The 19,221-nt window shown below is 33.8% G+C and overlaps 2 protein-coding genes across 2 annotated transcripts; both read right to left on the reverse strand.

Annotated features, from left to right (window-relative positions):
* On the reverse strand, positions 1-2,158 carry LOC130732359 (UDP-glycosyltransferase 83A1-like). The gene is made up of 2 exons (XM_057584423.1): positions 1,666-2,158; positions 1-854 (listed from the first exon to the last, which is right to left on the reverse strand). The coding sequence occupies exons 1-2, from the start codon at positions 2,156-2,158 to the stop codon at positions 1-3; spliced, it is 1,347 nt and encodes a 448-aa protein (XP_057440406.1).
* Positions 2,159-3,977: 1,819 nt separating this feature from the next.
* Positions 3,978-17,466, reverse strand: LOC130728604 (uncharacterized). The gene is made up of 16 exons (XM_057580115.1): positions 17,257-17,466; positions 17,033-17,120; positions 16,824-16,946; positions 16,659-16,722; positions 14,596-16,102; positions 14,443-14,474; positions 13,484-13,616; positions 12,300-12,397; positions 11,025-11,069; positions 10,211-10,316; positions 8,734-8,860; positions 7,866-7,981; positions 6,707-6,783; positions 5,603-5,737; positions 5,000-5,068; positions 3,978-4,495 (listed from the first exon to the last, which is right to left on the reverse strand). Exons 3-16 carry the CDS (start codon positions 16,937-16,939, stop codon positions 4,223-4,225), a joined length of 2,898 nt encoding a protein of 965 aa, XP_057436098.1. The 5' UTR covers positions 16,940-16,946; positions 17,033-17,120; positions 17,257-17,466; the 3' UTR covers positions 3,978-4,222.
* Between the last annotated feature and the right edge of the window lie 1,755 nt (positions 17,467-19,221).

The following is a 19,221-nucleotide window of genomic DNA, read 5'->3' on the forward strand; positions in this document are numbered from 1 at the left end:
TTAATACTTCGCCCAATTGATAAACTTGTCTAGATTCTTTGATGATTGGCCATCTTCTGCTATGCTAGTTTTGGCTATTTCCTTCATTTTCAAAGACCTTGCTTTTATGTCATCATCACCAAGGAGTTGTTCCACCTTCTTCCTTATCTCTCCCCTTGATATTAATCCATTTTCATCCTTTTCTAATTCAAGTCCAATCTTCCACACATCACAAATATAAGACTTGTCAAGAAGTTGGTCAGAGAAAAATGGCCAACACAGGAAAGGTACCCCATTATACACACCTTCAATGGTAGAATTCCAACCACAGTGACTAATGAAGCATGCTATTGCAGGGTGGCTCAAAATCTTCTTTTGTGGAGCCCAACCAACAATTTTCCCATGACTTCCCCTGAATTCATCTGGGTATGCATTGTTTTCCTCAACACCATTGTCTTTACGCACAACCCAAAGAAAAGGCTTGTTAAGAAGATCAAGTCCAAGAGCTAACTCTTTGAATTGGTTTGGTCCTATCACTGCCATACTACCAAAGGAAACATATATCACAGATTTAGGTGGATGTTGATCTAACCAGTCCAAGCAAGTTGTGTCTTCTTTCCACAATGAAATTTTGTTGTTGTCATCACTCCCCATTAATGGGCCAATTGGTAGGAACTTTGGGGATATGGAAAATAGTCCTGGCTCAAGATCATAAGCAGTGTTGCAAAGCCACCATTCTGCTATGTTCATGGGTTGAACTTCCTGCACAATGCGATCAAAGATGAACTTACTTTGGCCATGCCATGGAAACTCTGTTGGGTCTATCATAGGCATGTTTGGGGAGAGTTGGATTTCTTGTTTTTTGATGGGAAGTCCTGCAATGCCATAAGGAAATTAATAATGAAAGTTCCCATGTTTATATATGTTGAATGTTTTGAATAAAAATCACCAGTATCTTCTTGATGTTTTGTACATGTTCAGATATGCATGTTAAAATCATGTGTCTATCACTCTATCTATCTCTTCATACGTGAAAATAGATTAGACACACTGAATATTATAAAGATGATAATTCCGATTGACTTATATAGTCAACTTTTTGATATTTTAAATTTATTTAGAAAATAAAAAGTATATTAATAAAATAATGCACATGTAAACAATCCCTCTCAAAAAGAATAGGAAATTCCTGAAAAAAAAGGACATCTCAAAGAGACCCATTCTAACAACCACAAAAGAAAAGAGAGGAAAAAAACCCCAAAACCAGCCAACAAAATTCAAAACAACAAAACCGCAACGGTATTTTAAATAAAAATTAAATGACCAACACCTTCTTGATTTTTTGTAAATGTTAGTGTGTCTTGATAACTTGGTGAAATATTTCAATGATATTTAAATCTCCTCCTTAAGGATGATTAATGTGAATGAAATCTGCACTTTGAAAGTGTTGTGCCTAATTGACAGCAGAAAGACTCATGATGCATGTTATGCGTAACTATGAGTAAATGTTCTCTATCATAATCCTTTTATGTTGAAACTTCTTATGACATTGTCATGTTAAAATTATGCGTCTATTATTAAATAAATGGAACACACTGAATATTTATGAAGATCACATTGTCATATGACATGAGAGGTTGTGATTCACTTCTAAACAACAAGAATCAATCAATAATTAATTATTACCTTCAGCATCAATAATCTTGTCCTCAATCAGCTTTGGTATGCTCAAAATACAGGCCATGGAAGTTCCTGAGGCTGGAAAGAGTAAAGCCCTTTTGATTCCCAATTTCTTGGCAACTTCCAAGGCCCAACCCATGTTAACAGTAACAACAATGCAACTGATCTTATTGCCCACATCCTCCAAAGCATTAATGTCTTCAATAAGCTTTTGAAGCCTTGCAGGCATGGTGCTTTTCATTGAGGATAAAAGTTTGAAGATATCAGTTCTATTGTCTTCAGGGTCCAAACCATCAGGGAGAGTCACAATCTTAATCTGTGACCCTTCAAGCATGTCTTTGCCAGCACCAGATGGATTATTCACTCGTTTGTGGGTGAACTCTGTTTGCACAAAAGTGATCTTGCAGCCATGTTTAGCCAAAAGTTGAGAAAATTGCATGAGGGGGTTCACATTTCCTTGAATTGGGAATGGCAAAGCAAGAACATGAGGGAAGGCCATATCTGAGTAAACTAAATATTGATGGGAAACAATTTCAAGGAAATGTATTGTATGGGGAGACTTGAAACATTGGTAATTTGTATTCATTCTCTTATCTATATATATATAGCTAAATTACCTTAAATTTTAATTAATGACAATTTTAATTAGTTATTAATGCCATTTTTTATGTTATTAATTATATTAAATATAAAAAATTTCAAACATATAATTAATATATTAAAATGTTAAAATATATTAAAACATTAATAACTAATCATAAATTGAAGAAAAAATATAAAACATTCAAATTAATTAAATTTAGATTATTATATTTTAAAATTCTAAAATTACCTAATTAATGACAAAAAAAATTAATAAAGTAATTTAAATACAATTAATGATACTTAATATTATCAAGTAAATAAATTTATAATTCATTCTATTTAATTATTATATATCTATATGTATATATTTATAATAAATAAATTTATAATTCATTCTTATTTAATTATTATCTATCTAGATGTATATATTTATAATAACATTGAATTGAACTTTGAATTAGTAAAACATTTAATTAGTTATTAGTGACCTTTTAATGCTATTAAATATTAACTATAAAAATTCTCAAAGATATAATTAAAATATTAAATATTAAATTCAGTTAGAAGATTAATTATTAATCATTATTTGAATACAAAAATAGTTTCAAAAACAAATACAAATATAAAAAATAATTAATCATATTAATTAAAATTGACTTGAGAAAGCATCAAATAAATTACTAATTATTAATTAAGTAAAAAATTTAAACTTCTTTAGTGGTATTATATAAAATTAAATTTGTAAATATTGTATTTTTAAATATTAAAATTACTTTACTAATGACAAAAAATAGTATGAAATTAATATAATAAATTTTATTCCAAGATATTAACAATTTAAAAACGCCAAATGAGATTTAGTATTATCAAATAAATAAATTTAGATATTACGTTTTAATTGATAGTAAAAATTTATTGATGATGAAATAGTATTAAAGTAATGTATCAATTTTATTCTATGATAAAAATAATTTAAATAAAAATTATATTCAATATTTAATTTAATACTTTTCAATTCATGTTTACACACACACACATACATATATATATATATATATATCATTATATTAAATATTAAATATTAAATATAATATAGGGTTTAATAATTCTTCAAGTCAATTTTACTCATACAAAAAAAAATTGAAACTAACAAATATAAATATATATATATATATATATATTACATTTAGCACTTAATTCTCTTTTACTTATATCCAATATCAACTATAAAATTCTCAAAAATATAATTAAAATATTAAATATTAAATTCAGTTAAAATTAACATTAATCAATAGTCTTAATTTGAAGAAACAAGAATAAATTGAATTAAGTAAAATTGAATTGAGAAAATATCAAATAACGAATTAATTATTTATTCATTTAACCACTTCAGCAATCACTCGGGAATATACAAATTTACATAATTATTAATCATAATTTGAAGAAATAAAATTTGTAACAAAAAAAAGTAATAAAATTTAATAAAATAAATGAAGTTTAAATGTATAATTAACTTGAAAAAGTATCAAATAATGAATTTTTTCGGTACATTGGAAACATAAACTACAACCCTCCAGGGTTGATCCCTGAACCTCCCCCTCCCGAACTCATATGTCCAACAACTCTTACCACTTCAGCTATCATTTAGGGACAAATAACAAATCTAATTACAAGTTTTTTAGGATAACAAGATAGAGTCAGCTAGCTAAAAGATCAACCAATACGCATATTAGTTATATAAAAATTAAAATGAAAATTGTGCTTGAATTTTTTCAATAATTTTATTTTTATTTATACATTATAGTGTTTCTTGACAGAGGTATTTGACACAGCTGATGTAAAATACCCTTAAAATGGATTAATATGTTGGTAGGTTTTGGTTATATTACAAACAAGATTCTCTTTTTCCTCCTATGAATGCATTTTATGGAAGCTATTTTTAATTTCCATGACAGAAAGAAGCAATTCTACTGTCAATCTATTGTCTCAACCACACTTGGTAGTCCTGTCCTTTGTCAACAAACTTTTGCCAGCTCCCTTCCAACTGGTTCTCCTTGGAGGGATTCCAATCAAAGTGCCCAAGCTTCATGACTAGTGCATCACCAACCTGGGCTACATAACCTTCATTGTGTGCATGTATTATCTTGATAGAGCTCCGGCAATGGATCCCAGCCCGTCTACGAGCCTCGATCAACTCAGTTATCACATCATGGATGCCAAAATCGTAGAAATGGTCATAAAATATCACAGGCTGCACAAATTTGCAATACAAGAAAAATAAATTATTAATATGGGACCATGAAGATTCTAAGAGTTATGCAAGTAGATTATCCTTAAAACTAGTTTGATTCCATAGTCCTTGTCAAGGAGAAACTAAGGCTTTGTTTGTGAGTTTTTAGGGGAGGGGAGGTCTTTGAGGGGAAGGGGGGTAAGCCCTCCCCTTGTTTGCAAGTTCTAAATCATACAGAACCCCCCAAGTTGGGGACTCCACAAAATAACTATAGGAGGGTTTTTGAGGGGTTTTCAAGGGTTTTCCATAAATTCCCCAAACCCTTCGCTCCTTAATAAACATACTCTCAAACAAGGGAGGGTTTCTCATAAGCCTCTCCCTTCCCTTCCCTCCCCCTCCAAAACTCAACTTGCAAATATACCCTAAATTGTTTAGGCGTCACAATAAAGCTTATATTTTTGGGAAAATCTTAGCGAACTACCTTAAACAATGAAGGTACTGGATGTGAATGTGTTGAGAACTTACAGTTCCAGGATGAGTCAAAATGTAAGCATATCCCTGCATGAGCTTATCTCGCGGAAATGGCCAGTGGCCCTGAAAATAAAATGAAGTGTTAAATCCGTTTTTAACCCATTCTCTAGCATGGCCAGGTTGTAAGTTGAGCATAAAAGGGGGTAATGTTATATGCAACAATGCCATGGCTCAAATTACTGAGGGAAACAAAGATCAGACTCTGCAACCAGTGGAAAATATAAGAATTGTAAATTCAACCCACAACTGTAGACAAGATGTTATTGCAATATAAATATAGAAGAAACATGGAACTCCATAGAAATGATTGGGTAAAGTTCAAATTGCAATCTATAATTTGGAAAGTAGAATATAATTAGTGAGTTAAGAATCTAGGATTAATAACCTAAACTACGTAGGTTTACCTAACCAACTATGTAGGAAGAATTATTGTGCAATGAACCACATTAACCAGAGCCAACCACAGGAAACACTTAGCTCAAGTCAACAAGCTCAAAGCGATATGTTTCCCTTGTAAATATATATTCTATATAATTACCAACGTTAATATTTTATGTATCATACTTTGAGAGAGAGAGAGAGAGAGAGATTAGATACTTGTGTGGACCCCGTATCATGGTTCTCCAGGAATGTGACAGCACGAGAAGGCCACCACCCCATTACTCCTGTGGGTTTCCCCTGTGGATCTATCAGTCTCCAATATTCATTATGCAGAGCAGAATGAAGTATTCCCTGGAAAGGGTAACAAACAGAGCAACAATCCTCAGAATGAATCAAGATTAATATTAAATTATGACAAAATTTTCAGAGTTAAGTCCCCTGCTTCCTCCCCATGGCATAAAAAAAAAGAAATCAAAAGTTAATATAGAAAATTACAATATATCAAAAACAAGGGTAGTCAAACAATAGCTATTATAGCAACAGCAAAAGCCAGTTTGGAAACTCCATTGATCAAGCCTTCCACTTGAACAGGACTTGATAGAATTGATACAAATGATATGTTGCAACTAGAAGTTTGTAAGGTTCCAACATCTCTTTCTCCCAATATTTGTCTCATACGTAGATTAACTCTGAAACTTCAGCAGCCTAATCACATTTCCATTGCAAGCTAGAAACTTCAGCCAATCACATTTCCATGGCAAAGTAGCTGCTTTTGGAGGAATAATTTGTTTGGCCTTTTTTTGTTTACATACATTGGGCATGTCCTCTCACATTGCAGTAGGATAAAAATGTGGTTACTGCTTCTCTCTGGTGCTATACTCATGACTATTTCAAAGGAATTTCTATTGCTGATGTTCATTATGAAGGGAGATTGGAGAACCTTATGAGCTATTTTGGCTTGCTTTTTTCTATTTTTGGAGATTTATTTTCCTTCCTCAAGATGTATATTCTTCGTCATTGTGTCCTCCCTCGATATTTCTACATGAATCCTTTCTACAATTGAACATTTATCTACTAAAACAAAATTTATATTCATATAGACATCCAAATAAATAAATACAACTTAACATTTCTCGATTGTTTTGTGGGTTTCAACTTTCTAGGTAGGTTCATCTCCTCAGCACGCGTTACTTCAATTCAGACCCACTTACCCTTAAACTTGCATCTCCTTAAATTAAAATTTGCATATAATAAGTTTCTGGATTTGATATCATGAAGTAACTTATTAACTGCTATGGAATTTACTCAACATAAAAGTACCTTTGTCGTAATATCAAATGCAGACGAAGTACCACCGGTTGCGTTGATCCAGTTAACTATTCGCTGCCGATGAGCATCTATTTATTATAAATGTCAGAAATAGCTTGTCATAGAAAAATAAAAAATGGGATACGTTAGAAATATTTCAAATTACTGCAGAAGGACTGAGAGAAAAAAGTATAGAATATCACAGAATCAGTGTGACTGTGAAGTGTGAACACAAGCAGTAGCATTATAGGATTTCCTCAACACGAACAATATTCAAATATATTAAAAGTATGCTGCCCCTTAGAGGTCACTAAGTAGGAGATAAAGTTGATAATAAATCAACAAAAACTGCTGCCTCCTTGTACTAGCCATATGCAGTGTGGTTTCCTAAAAGATATTAAGGTTTGATGATCTAGTCATGGTACTGATTATGATTGTTCCAAAGCTGAAAATGTGACATATCATATGATATCAGATATATCTATCTATCTACTGACAGCAGCTCAAATAATGTTTCACTAAGAAAACATTTTCTTGGTACCAAGTTGAGGACCCTCAATTGCAAATTGCGAGTTGATTTCCTTCCTTTCCCTTCTCATTCTTACTGTTGCTTGCTACGACCAATATGCACAGAACCAATGTCTCCTCAAAAAGGTAGGACAAAGATCAAGCTGTCAATCTCTGACCTACTGGATCAAGTGTCAAAAATATGATATTTGTTGTCAACAGCAATTACTCATCTCTGATCATTTAATAACAGACACTATAGCTTCCGTTTATCTTTGAGTGGTCCATAGTTGTCATTGAGATTTCACTAAGGATAATTTTGAATATTTGGCGACATTAAATCGTACTTCTATCTAATTAAAATCTGAATGATCCTTCTTAAGCTTTTTTGTCTCTTTAAGTTAAATCTTACAACTTAATGGTCCAGGTCCTTAATTCTGCCCAATTGAAAAAGCAATTAATTCAAGAGGCCTAGCATGATACATCACATTAACAAGAAACATGTAAAGGCCAAAATAAGACGATAATAAAATCCTGCGGCTGTGTGTGTTTCCAGTGCCTGGTAGGTGACAAAATATGATTTTATCAACACAAACCAACTTCCTACTATATTCAAAATAAGAATGGACTAATACAATTGAGTATGATAGGAGTAAATAATAACCTTGGTTGTAACACAAACTTCCATGTTCATAGGCCAAACTGTCCCAATATTCTCCAATGGCAAATACAGGATTTGATGCTTCAATATATTCTTTTACATATGTACCAGAAAAGCCTCTGCAGGCAGAAAATAAGAGTAACCAAATTTTACATGAGAATAAATTAGTTAGGAAATAAAAAAACTAGAATATCTTCCCAAATTCCATTTCATTAAAACTAAAGCTTCGTAGCACATAGCAAACAAAGACAACTGACACGCTCCATTTAACATATTGTTAGAATATGAAAATACATTTTATATATCGTGACCATATCCTAGAGTAATTAAGGTAATTTAGATTATTCTTTAGATTGGTTTCTTTATTTCTTATTTATGTTGATTTGTTTCCTCGTCTAACTAGAATTAGGAGTCTGCCCATCACTATAAATATCAAGTATTTTGTCGTTTGCACGATTACACCCAATAATATTATATCAATATTCATTGTGTTCATCTTTTCTCTTTCTATATCTTAGACTAAATCCTATAATTTCATCATGGTATCAGAGCATATTATCCTCTGCGACATTGCCATCACTATCCAGCTATCGAGTTCCCCAAAATTTGGAACTACGTTATAAAAATGTACTTCTCTCTCTCTCTCTCCTAATATAAAAAAACAACTTAGTTGATCAGTTTATCACATATACAAGAGTTGGTAGAGTTATCAAATTCTGCAATTGATTGCATTTACTTTTACAGGAGAAATTCTTCTAAATTTTTTCTTCAATCGCTCAGAATGTGTAAAGTGAAACAAGAGATATTTAGAAGGACTTAATGGATAAAGAAATTTTTTTGGATACCCATTATACACATAAAACAAAATTACCTTACAAAGTCAAGCCGCCATCCATCAAAACCTATATCATTGCGAAGCCAGTTCAACCACCCTTTGATATCTTTCCGCACAAAGTCCTGAGAATGATCAATATTTGGTGCGGCATGGAAGATGTCACCTACATATAGCATTAAAAGAAGTCTAAAGATAAGGGAAAACTCCATAAGATCATCAATGTAGTGGTACAACACTATACGGTCGTAACTGTGGAATAGGTACTCACATATAGCATTAAAAGAAGTCTAAAGATAAGGGAAAACTCCATAAGATCATCAATGTAGTGGTACAACATTATACAGTCGTAACTGTGGAATAGGTACCACATTTTTGTCTTCCATCTCAGGGTAATATTGCACAAGGGGAATGTAATGTTTCCAGGACCACAACAGCCTTGGTCCAAATGAAGCAAATACTCGAACAAATTTACAAACTCACACCATTTCTCAAGATCTGTGTTGCACGGGTACGGGTACGGTACCCGGTACGGGTACGGTATTGGGTACGCGGTACGTGATTTTTGAAAAAATGGGGGTACGGGTACGTTAGATAAATATATATTTTTTTATACATAATATTTAAATATAAATAAATTATGCAAAAAAAAAATATATAACTAATTAAAATAAGGGGAATGCTAACTTACTCCCACTTGTTTTTTAGAAGGAGTAAGTTAGCACTCAACACCTTTTATTTAGGACAAAAATACCCACTCTCTCTTTTTTCAAAGCATTAGAAGTATGTGCCCCTTGGTAATTTTCCTAACCCTTCCCTGTTCTCTTTCCACCCCCCACGTCTACCTTTCCCACTTCCCCACTAAGATCTGTAACTTCAAAGAGTTCATCAATTAGAAAGGAGATATGCAGCTTGACCATCGTTCCTATTGTCTGAATTGCGTCGCACCGAACCACTACGTTGTCCGAACCTCGCCGCCGGAACCATCACGGTTGTGCCACCGCTCCGGCCTCCCTTACCGCGAGCTTCCCCTCTCGATCTGATTCTCAGCACCGCCATCGCAGGATGGTTGATGCGCCGCAGTCAAGAGGAGCCACCCTCGTCGTTCTCTTTTGTCCACACATATAACCTCCAAGCTCTCCAAGCAATGGAGTTATCTGTTTTAGATTGGATTGGAGATTGAAAATGAAGATTTAACCATTGACGGCAAGGTTTTGTGAAACGGGTACGTACCGGGTACGTACCGTACGCGTACCCGTAGCGTATTCGTACCGGGTACGTACCCGGTACGGGTACGCAGCCCAACATCACGTACCCATGCTTCAGAGCTCAAGATTGTTCCTCATACTCATTTAATTAAGTTTTGTTTCAATTGTCTTTCAAAAAAAAGTTTTGTTTCAACTGGAATGACAAGAAACAGCCCCAAAAGCTTCCTAAGTAAATTACTTATTGAAAATACATGATTGAAAGTTGAAAAATCAAAACTTCCTAGGTGTATATAGATAATTAAATATACCACTGGAAGGATTTCCACGCCCCTGAAAATTTGGATCATCACACACAATTGCTTCAGGTCCCCATGCAAGCTTGCCACCAAAAATATTCCAAACACCATTTGGACTCTGAAACAAGTAAAGGTTGTTAATTTCTATTACAGCCATTTAACACCACACATTCAATACTTTGAACTGCGCTTTTTAAGGAGATTGCTCCAACTAGTGTTTCACATGCTATATTTTGATATAAAATGAAAATAATACTATGAATCAAGCTGAAGTTTAGCGCAGAGAAGGTATATTTTCTGTTGACTATGAAGATACTTGATGTTTATCATTGTAATTGTTCTACTTATTTCGATTTTCCCTGGTCAACATATTGACATGGCTTGGGCTTTTCTTGTGTTAATGTCCACATTCTACTCTGTTATTCATCAAAGAAATTCTTACGAAATTTGATTATTGATTGAAACAAGCAAAGGCATCAAAAAATTGATATCACAAAAATGAGAAGCAGTAGACCTAAAACCCAAAGCGGTAAAGGATTTATACATTACTTTCCTGTCTCCAACTCCCATGTTATGTTGCATGAAATATGGACAAAACACCAGCTCAAAACTCTCTCATGCTAGAACTAATTATAACTTTCCACCAGAACTTTTTATCATATATTAAGCGAAAATAAGGATCATACTTAAGACCAGAAACTGCTTTTAAAATCTGCAAACAACTGTAATACCCTCAAAGCTTAAACCCTAGATCAGTGGCTCAAGAACATATTTTATCACCTTTCACAGAAATATATACAATAATTCAGACTAAACAATAACTTACTTGTTTCTGTGCACATCGATGATTAAGGACGGCATCTCCTAAAACCTATTTACAAAGGAAACATATTACAATCATAATAAACAAAGTAAAATTTAAACATAGTAAAAGAAGTTTCTAGAAGAGTAAGAAGTCAAACAGGCAGCAGAAAAAATAACAATTCATCCTATTGAAATAGCTCAGTGAGTGTTTTATCTCAATACATAAGAAGAGTTCCGTTCACATTTTGTCTTCAAATGCGTGCTAACAGTTGTTGGCACTGCACTGGAGCCAACAGATTCGAAACATAACCTCAACTATGTAAATCCAGTTATGTGACAGGAAAACTGATAAGAAAAAATAGACCCCCTTACAGATAAATAAAACAGTAATATCATCAAAATAATTCTTTACAACATTCTGCAGTAGCTGATTCCATATTTGTTTGTTTTTTCACTAAAGAGATACGTAACTGTTTCCTATGTCGTGAATTAAGGCTACATCATTTCAAAATAACCATGGTGTATTATCATTCCCACAAAATTTATCCTAGGTAGTTAAATGAGATTTTGAATGACTTGATGTTCTCCCTACCACCTAACAATTTAAAATAACGAACTCAATAATTTCAGTGGAAATTTTTACTGTAAGACTACAAGACCTGTAATGTTGTATGGGAGTATGGAACTAAATGGTAAATGGTAAAAAGCCAATAAGAAAGTAAGCTTAGTGTAGCAACCATGGAACATTGATATGGATGAGTGGTTACACAAGACATGATAGGATTAGAAATACAATCATTAAACAGAAAGTTGAGGTAGCTACAAGGAGGGGACCAAGTGGAAGAGACTAGAGAGTCCAATGGTTAGGATAGAGGGAGACCTAGGGTAGCAAAAATATAGTCTAAATCCTTAAGCATAACTTATACTTAAATAGTATATTGGTAAGTTTAGTATCCGATAGAGCATTATAAAGTAGAATGATTTATGTAGCCAACTTCACATCTTCACCTAGTAGGAAAAGGCTTGATTGTTGTTGTTGATAAGTCTGTTTTCTTATTTGAAATTCAAACCACATGATTTAACAAAGATATTAATTATCTACAAAATAAAAAAGTAAATCTTTAGATTAGAAAAGTGGACTAGTTACTTTTGGATACCCATAAGCCATAAATTTTAGATTATTATAGATTTGAAAATTTTAATTGGTTGCCTACAATGCATCTCCACATATTCAATTACTTATGTCAATTAGCAGCAGAACATACCGCCTTATCAAAATAAAAGCAGCACAACATACCACTAGATCTTGAGAATGCATTTCCTCTATACAAGATTTAAGTTCTTCCACAGAACCATAGGATGAATTCAAGTTGTAAAGATCAGAAGGCATGTAACCTGCAAATAGTTTATATTGTTCATAAAGGCATGTTATACCACAGGTTGGCCATATATTACTTCATAAATGAAATTGTTTTGGCAAGAAATGTGAAAAGATTCCCTTGTAGGGAAAAAGAATAATTTGAAAAGACCATGCTGTCAGATCTCTTGTGAAGACAATAAAGCTTGCAAAAGCATTTATCCTATAAACTAGAAATCATGAGAAGCTATAATAATCTTACATAGAGTTTTCATTTATAAGTTATCCAAAGTACAAAACTGCCTGTGCTTCTCAAGAAATAAAAAGGACCCCTGAAATATGCTTATCTTAGATCAAGCATATTACTTATGCTCCATTTTTTAACAAATTCACTAAATAGGAAAATACTAATTACAAATACTAGTGCAGGGAAATGCCTTACTGTCTTGTTTATGATCTGAACAATTACAGAAAAGAGTTGTTATGTTTTCTATACAAAAGAAAGCTAAAAAGTTGTGCCTAGTTCAGTTGAAATTATGCTTTCAAAGTAGAAGAAAATTTACTATTATGCTTGATATTGTAATGCATTTGTAGTATATTTCGAAGGCAAGCCAGTGGGTGATGAATGAAACAACATCAGCGACATCTTCAATTATTTTGAAGTAAGATAAACATAATATGATACACATATGATCACATATTCATATCTATGAAGATCATTTGGTCTCATGTAAATAAATCTAGAACCAGAAAAAATTAAATATAGCCTTCTGTTATACTCGAGGATGCCCTCTAAATCGCATAGAATGTATAGAAGTATTACAAAACAGTGAAACTAAAACAATGAGAGAAAGCAGAAGCAAGAGAGAGAGAGAGAGAGAGAGAGAGAGTCCAAGGATGAAATATACTGAATCATGCAAAATTTAAAACTGTATTCTTTAATGAAGAGAGGTAACTTGTATAAGACACCCAATTCATCTAACCGAAGCTGTAACTGCATTGCAGTTCAGCCACTACAACTGAAAGACTGTTGCAACAGACTGAACAGCTCACAGTTAACATTTTAATGACTGTTCACACTTTACACACTTATAGTACTCTAAAAAGAAGAAAACAAGTCAAACCTTGTGGAGAAACCGAGTTAGTTGGCGGTGGCAACCACACTGCTGTCACCCCACATTGAGATAAATCCGCAGCTTTAGATGATAATTCAAGATACCAGCTCCTTCTCCAGCTCTCCCAGTTAAAAGCTTGAAACTTGAAAAAAAAAAATCACCAGACACATTTTCTTTTTTATTATTCCCTTTTACTTTTCTTTATAAGCAGTAAATACATGTAATAAATAATGGGAATGATAAATATTTGCAATATCAAGAGCTAATGAAAACAAGCAGATAGAATCATACAAATAAAACAAAGCATGAGATATGATGAAATACTACTCAATGAATCGAATGGCATTTTAGTCAAGTAGTGACAAAATTGGCATATAGTGCACAAGAACTAGTGTGTTTGGTTCAACGGAGGGGAAAGGAGGGGAGGATAGGGATTTTTATTCTTACCATGTTTGGTTCAAGAGAGAGGAGGGGAGGGGAAATAACTCTTTACTTGTTTGGTACAGGCTTGTCAATAGCGTGCTATAGCGGCGCAATAGCACTATAGCGTAGCGCCCTAGGGGTTCACCGCTACTCCACTATTCACCGCTATAGCGCCGCAATAGCGCTCGAAATAGCGTTTTTGGGGCTTGCCGCTACGCTATGCTATCCGCCATTAACAACCTTGGTTTGGTACACAAGGGGAGGGGAGGGATCTTATAATTAAATTACTTTTATACCCAACTCAAACATGAAAAAAACAACGCAGCTACATAAACTATGCACCCATTGTTCATATCTAAATCAAGAATTAAAATCAGTTTTTGTTCATAATCTTTGTATCAAGAACCAATGCATTCTAAATATCTTGCAGTATTTTCTGGCTTCAATTTCCCACCAACCACCACATCTGAGCAACACATAATAAATTTGGAACTAATATACATTTACGCTTAATTTGACAACTTCTTGGATAAGTAGATACTGACCACAATCTCACGTCCTGATCCTGTGCCTGGCTCTGTTATTGACATTATGTAAAAGTTTACATGCCAGAGGTGGATCACATTAATTAAAGAAATCTTCCAGAAGCAATTTTTGTATTTAATGTCAAGAAATGGACTAAAACACAGCACACTAACCTAGTTTTGTTTGTTCAGGGGCTCTCTGCCACTTTGTAGTCTTCCGTTGAAGAGCACGCTCCAGCGCCTTCCGCTTTCTCTCAATTGTTTCTCGTTCAAAAACTTGTTCAATTAAAGCATCATCTTCCTTTGGCTTTTCTCGAGAGATGGACCATACTTCATCAGCTTTAGGCAACTCCAAGGATCTGAACTTTGATGTCAATGATTCAGCTACATCAATCTTTCTTGGTGGAAATCTGGGAGAGATAGCCTTAATCCTTCGTGCCATCCACTGAGGTATCTCTCTACGAGGACCGTCACTTAGTAGTTTCCATTTTTGAGAATCAACATTTGTCAAAAGGTCTATCCGTCCACCATTGACAACATATATAGAATCTCTATCCCCTTCATCTTGTAGCCTTTCCTTCAATAGCAATGATTCAGCCATTTCAGCTCTCTGTCTCCACATCTTCAAAGCATCTTCGGATGACTTTAATGACCTCTGCAGCGCCTCACATCTTCTTAGGTAAGCATAATCTTTACAATGAGAAACTTCTTTGGCAGCTTCAAGTGTAGCCTTGATGTTCTTCAAGTCAGTCTTAAAAGCCTTGGAAATTGCCTTTGTCCTTTCTGCCATGTCTTTCTTCATTTTCTCCAGCATTAACTTCATCTCCTCCTCCTGCTTGAGAGTGGTTTTCCTGATTGACTCCTGAAGATCAAGCAAAGCTTTCTCCGCATCAATGGCTCTTTGTTCAAAAGCCTTTAGCTGCTGCCTGGCGTGCTCTAATTCTATCTTAAGACTATCAGCCTCATTTATTGCAACCATCAACTGAGATTCTAAATCACTTATCATGCCCTGTAACTTGATATTTTCTTCCTGGACAGAGGTCATTTCAGTAAATGGAGATGTGCCATCTATAAATGTTTCCATGGCCTCTTTTGCACGTTCACCTGCTTCCTCCGCCACAACTAGAGCCCTTTCTATAGCATATTTTGACTTTTCAACTATGGATGATAATGTACCCTCAGTTGCATCCTGAATTTGTCTTTCAATTAGATGGGCTGCTTCAGCAGCTGTGGTTTCAGCAGATGAAATTCTGAGTTGAGCATCTTCTAGTATGTGAGAAGTTGCCTGATGGAAAGCAACCTCTGCTAACTTTTCCACCTGCACTGCAAGATCAACAGCATCATGTTTGGCAAGGACCAGCTTAGATTCCAAAGTGAACTTCTCTTCCACCGAAGCCTCCAGCTTTTTCTGAAAAAGAGATTTGGCAGCCTCAAGTTCTTTTATAGTTACTTCTTTGTCATGTAAAATTGCGGAGATGTATTCCTGTTTTTTAGCCTCAGAACGAGCAAGTTCTTCAAGCAATTGATCTCTCTCTTTCTCAATAGCATTTTGTCTGTGTTGTGCCTCTGAAAGAGCTTTCTTGGCTACCATTAATTCATCTTCTATTCCCATAACTTCAGTTCTTCCAGAATAACCATCCTGGTCAACAACTACATCCGTGAAAGCATCATCTGAATCATTCTGTCACAGAAATAGAATAAATATACACTGCTCCATTATCACAAAGCATAACCAATTGTCATTTACATCTAGTTAATTAACATAAAATTGTTAAAAGACATACAAAATCCAATCTCTAAGTAATAAGCAGCCAAAAAATAAATAGTATTTACTATTTAGAATGATGCAAACATCTAAACCATGTATTTGACAGAGAACTAGAGCTGACTATGAACCAGATGTGTATTCCAAGGAAAAAATAGTGGGTTACAATAATGAATTCTCAGTTATTGTAAACTACCTCAGAAAATGGACTGTGTTCAAAGAATAATTAATGCATGAGCGCTCAATGACTCAAGTACTCAATTGTTTGTATACAAAAAAAGGTTTTTGGCAAGAACTCCTTTTTTGCAATTTTCCCCACAAAATGACAGTTGTTCCAAGTGGCAATAACTTAAATAAACTTCCCATCATTATATCGACCTTATTAGTTAATCTTCTCCACATGGATAAACACCCATTACATTCACTCCTAAACATAAAACCAAAGCCTCCAATTTCATAAGGAAGTCCTTACCGTTCGTGAAAAAACCGTGTATACTGATTCTCTAGAGACCCTCTTCTCAGCAAAGGAGTAACTCCTGCAATTAAACAAACAAAGAACACAAAGAAACTCACTTCAACATTTGCACATAATCTGAGAAAGGAAAATACCACACAAGTTACAGTTCTACAAGCTCACCTTTTTCTTATTGATCTAATTGAAGTTACTCTACAGATAAAAGGGTGCCTGGGAACAAAGGGACATCGCGGAAGAAGCCCAATTGCTACATCAGGCAACAAAGTAGTAGCTCCCATTTTATTCCTGCACATTACACAATCATCTCATCTTCTTGCATCACATTGAAAAACAGCACAACACAAACTGACAAACATAACACTATTCCTTACCTTCACTTCTTTTTTCCTGTTATCTCCTTAACCTTATATACAAAGTCATCATCATCATCATCAACAATTAACAGCAAAGACCATCATACTGAAAATGAAAAAAATTAATAATTTATATTGATTAGAGGAAATATTACAGTGACTACAACTAAACTGAGCTGAAAATTTTGATGTATGATGAAATGCAACTTTGAAATTAAGACAAGTTCAGAGATTTTTGTTACCTGGTTTGAAACAAACAAGATCCTCAGTTTTACTGTGATTTGAGAAAAGGGAGAATTTTTGTGATCAATGCGCGATTGGGAATGGAACGCAGAGCACAGAGATTGGAGTTGAAGAGAAGAGAAGAGAAGAGAAGGAAGGTTGAACTTGGATCGTGAAAAGTAGAGGATCACGTTCACGTGTTCACCGAGTCAAAGTTTTTAATTGGAAAGGTTAGAAAAGGTAGAAGGGAAAAGCCAGAAAACAATTATGGAAAAGTTCTTGTTTGGAGAAGTCATTGTCTCTTGTCTACTCTATTATCAATTATTAATTTATTATAGATAAAAATACAGTGTTTGAGTAATTTTGAAGAATTGATTTCAAATTTAAAATCATTTTAGTAAAAGTTATAGAGACAAGTTTATGTGTTGAACATAATGAATTTTGATATTTTACAACTAAATTTTGTAACATTATCCGGTAAAAAATATTTTTTATAAATGTATCTAAACATATATTATTTCACTTTCAATTCACTTTTAATATAATCCATTTTATCAGATTTACAAACTTTCATCCATATATTTTTTGTTTATAGTTGTGGGACACTATAAAAGTTTGCACTTTCTAAGACATTTGAGTGTTTGATACTTTGATTGTACTTTTTGTTTTCATTATTGCATTTAACATGTAATCTTACTTTTTGATACAGTTAAGCTTCCTTTTAAGTTTCATTTTATAAGAAAAATTGAAATCCTCATTTTTTTTATCAGATTAATTTCTATGCACTGACGGTGTAACAATTTTTACACCATCATTCAATCACAACCTTCCATTTTCTATTTTAGATATTATTTAATTCAAAATTAATTGTGAGCTAATAAAATGGAGGGATGTGATTGAATGATGGTGTAAAACTTATTTACACCGTCGGTGCATAGAAATTCATCTCTTTTTTTATTCATAGTCTCAAAGTGAACTCACCACATTAATGTAAGTCGTTATCTTGTTCACATTCGTGCAAGTATGCTCGAGCAGATTGTGATGAGCGGAGCTGAACTCACTCAAAATTTTAACAAACTTAACTTGTTCACATTCGTGCAACCATCAATAAAAAAAATGCATGTGGGAATCAACTGTTGATAGAGATCCAACCTCACGGACTATACCAGGGGCTTTTACCAATTAAAGCAACTAACATTTTTTTAGATATGCAACTCCTAATAGTTAACCAATAACAAAGTTTTCAAAAACCAATCAATTGAGTGTTGCCACTAGATGGAATCTTCAGGTTGAACTGGACAATATGCCCAACTGAATGCGCATTGAATAAAATTGCTCAAGCCTTTGTCTCTTACTACAAAGAAGTATACAAAACCTGTGATAATGAAACAAATCAAACAAGACGACACAAGCAAGAGGACACATGTGGATTCAAAATGCAAAGGGCATTGAGCTCTAAATAGGCTCTCCAATCCCTCAAGGTTTCAAAGTTCCAATAATTGTTATGAAGGGAATATGAAAACTGTTTGACAGTTTGAGAATCCCTTTGTTTTGATAAAATCCTCCTTGTGATCCAATTCCAAATGATTTTCACAACAATTAAGAATTAACAGACATTGTTAAGAAAAATGACATAAATTGTAAACAAGGTTAGCCAAAAGCCCAAATGGATGGATTACTCAACTATGAACAGTAGTTATCATGCTCAGATATTATCTGTCTAGCATCTCCTGTAGTAATGAAATGAACTCGTCAAGATAAAACCAGGGTAACACATTGAATAACAGAACAGTGTGTTGCCACAATCAAACTTTGACAAATATGTATGAGGCTTACACATTACATGACAATTGACAAGTGTTACCACAATCAAATCATTGACCAAACGTCCAAACCTAATGAATATGTTGCTGTAAAATTACAAGCCCTCATTCACAGTACCACATTACATCAAACAGCTAAGGAACAAAATAACACTCATGCCA

Source organism: Lotus japonicus, chromosome 1, assembly GCF_012489685.1.
Source record: "Lotus japonicus ecotype B-129 chromosome 1, LjGifu_v1.2".
NCBI classification, from domain to species: domain Eukaryota; kingdom Viridiplantae; phylum Streptophyta; class Magnoliopsida; order Fabales; family Fabaceae; genus Lotus; species Lotus japonicus.

What these genes read in the sequence shown, in the direction of transcription:
- LOC130732359 (XM_057584423.1), bottom strand. Translation starts at nt 2,158, where the DNA reads ATGGCCTTCCCTCATGTTCTTGCTTTGCCATTCCCAATTCAAGGAAAT. An exon ending in CAAGATTATTGATGCTGAAG is followed by an intron (nt 855 to 1,665) that starts GTAATAATTAAT and finishes ATGGCATTGCAG; the next exon opens with GACTTCCCATCAAAAAACAA.
- LOC130728604 (XM_057580115.1), bottom strand. Translation starts at nt 16,939, where the DNA reads ATGGGAGCTACTACTTTGTTGCCTGATGTAGCAATTGGGCTTCTTCCG. An exon ending in TGGCGGCTTGACTTTGTAAG is followed by an intron (nt 7,982 to 8,733) that starts GTAATTTTGTTT and finishes TTCTGCCTGCAG; the next exon opens with AGGCTTTTCTGGTACATATG. An exon ending in AAGTTTGTGTTACAACCAAG is followed by an intron (nt 6,784 to 7,865) that starts GTTATTATTTAC and finishes TATAATAAATAG; the next exon opens with ATGCTCATCGGCAGCGAATA.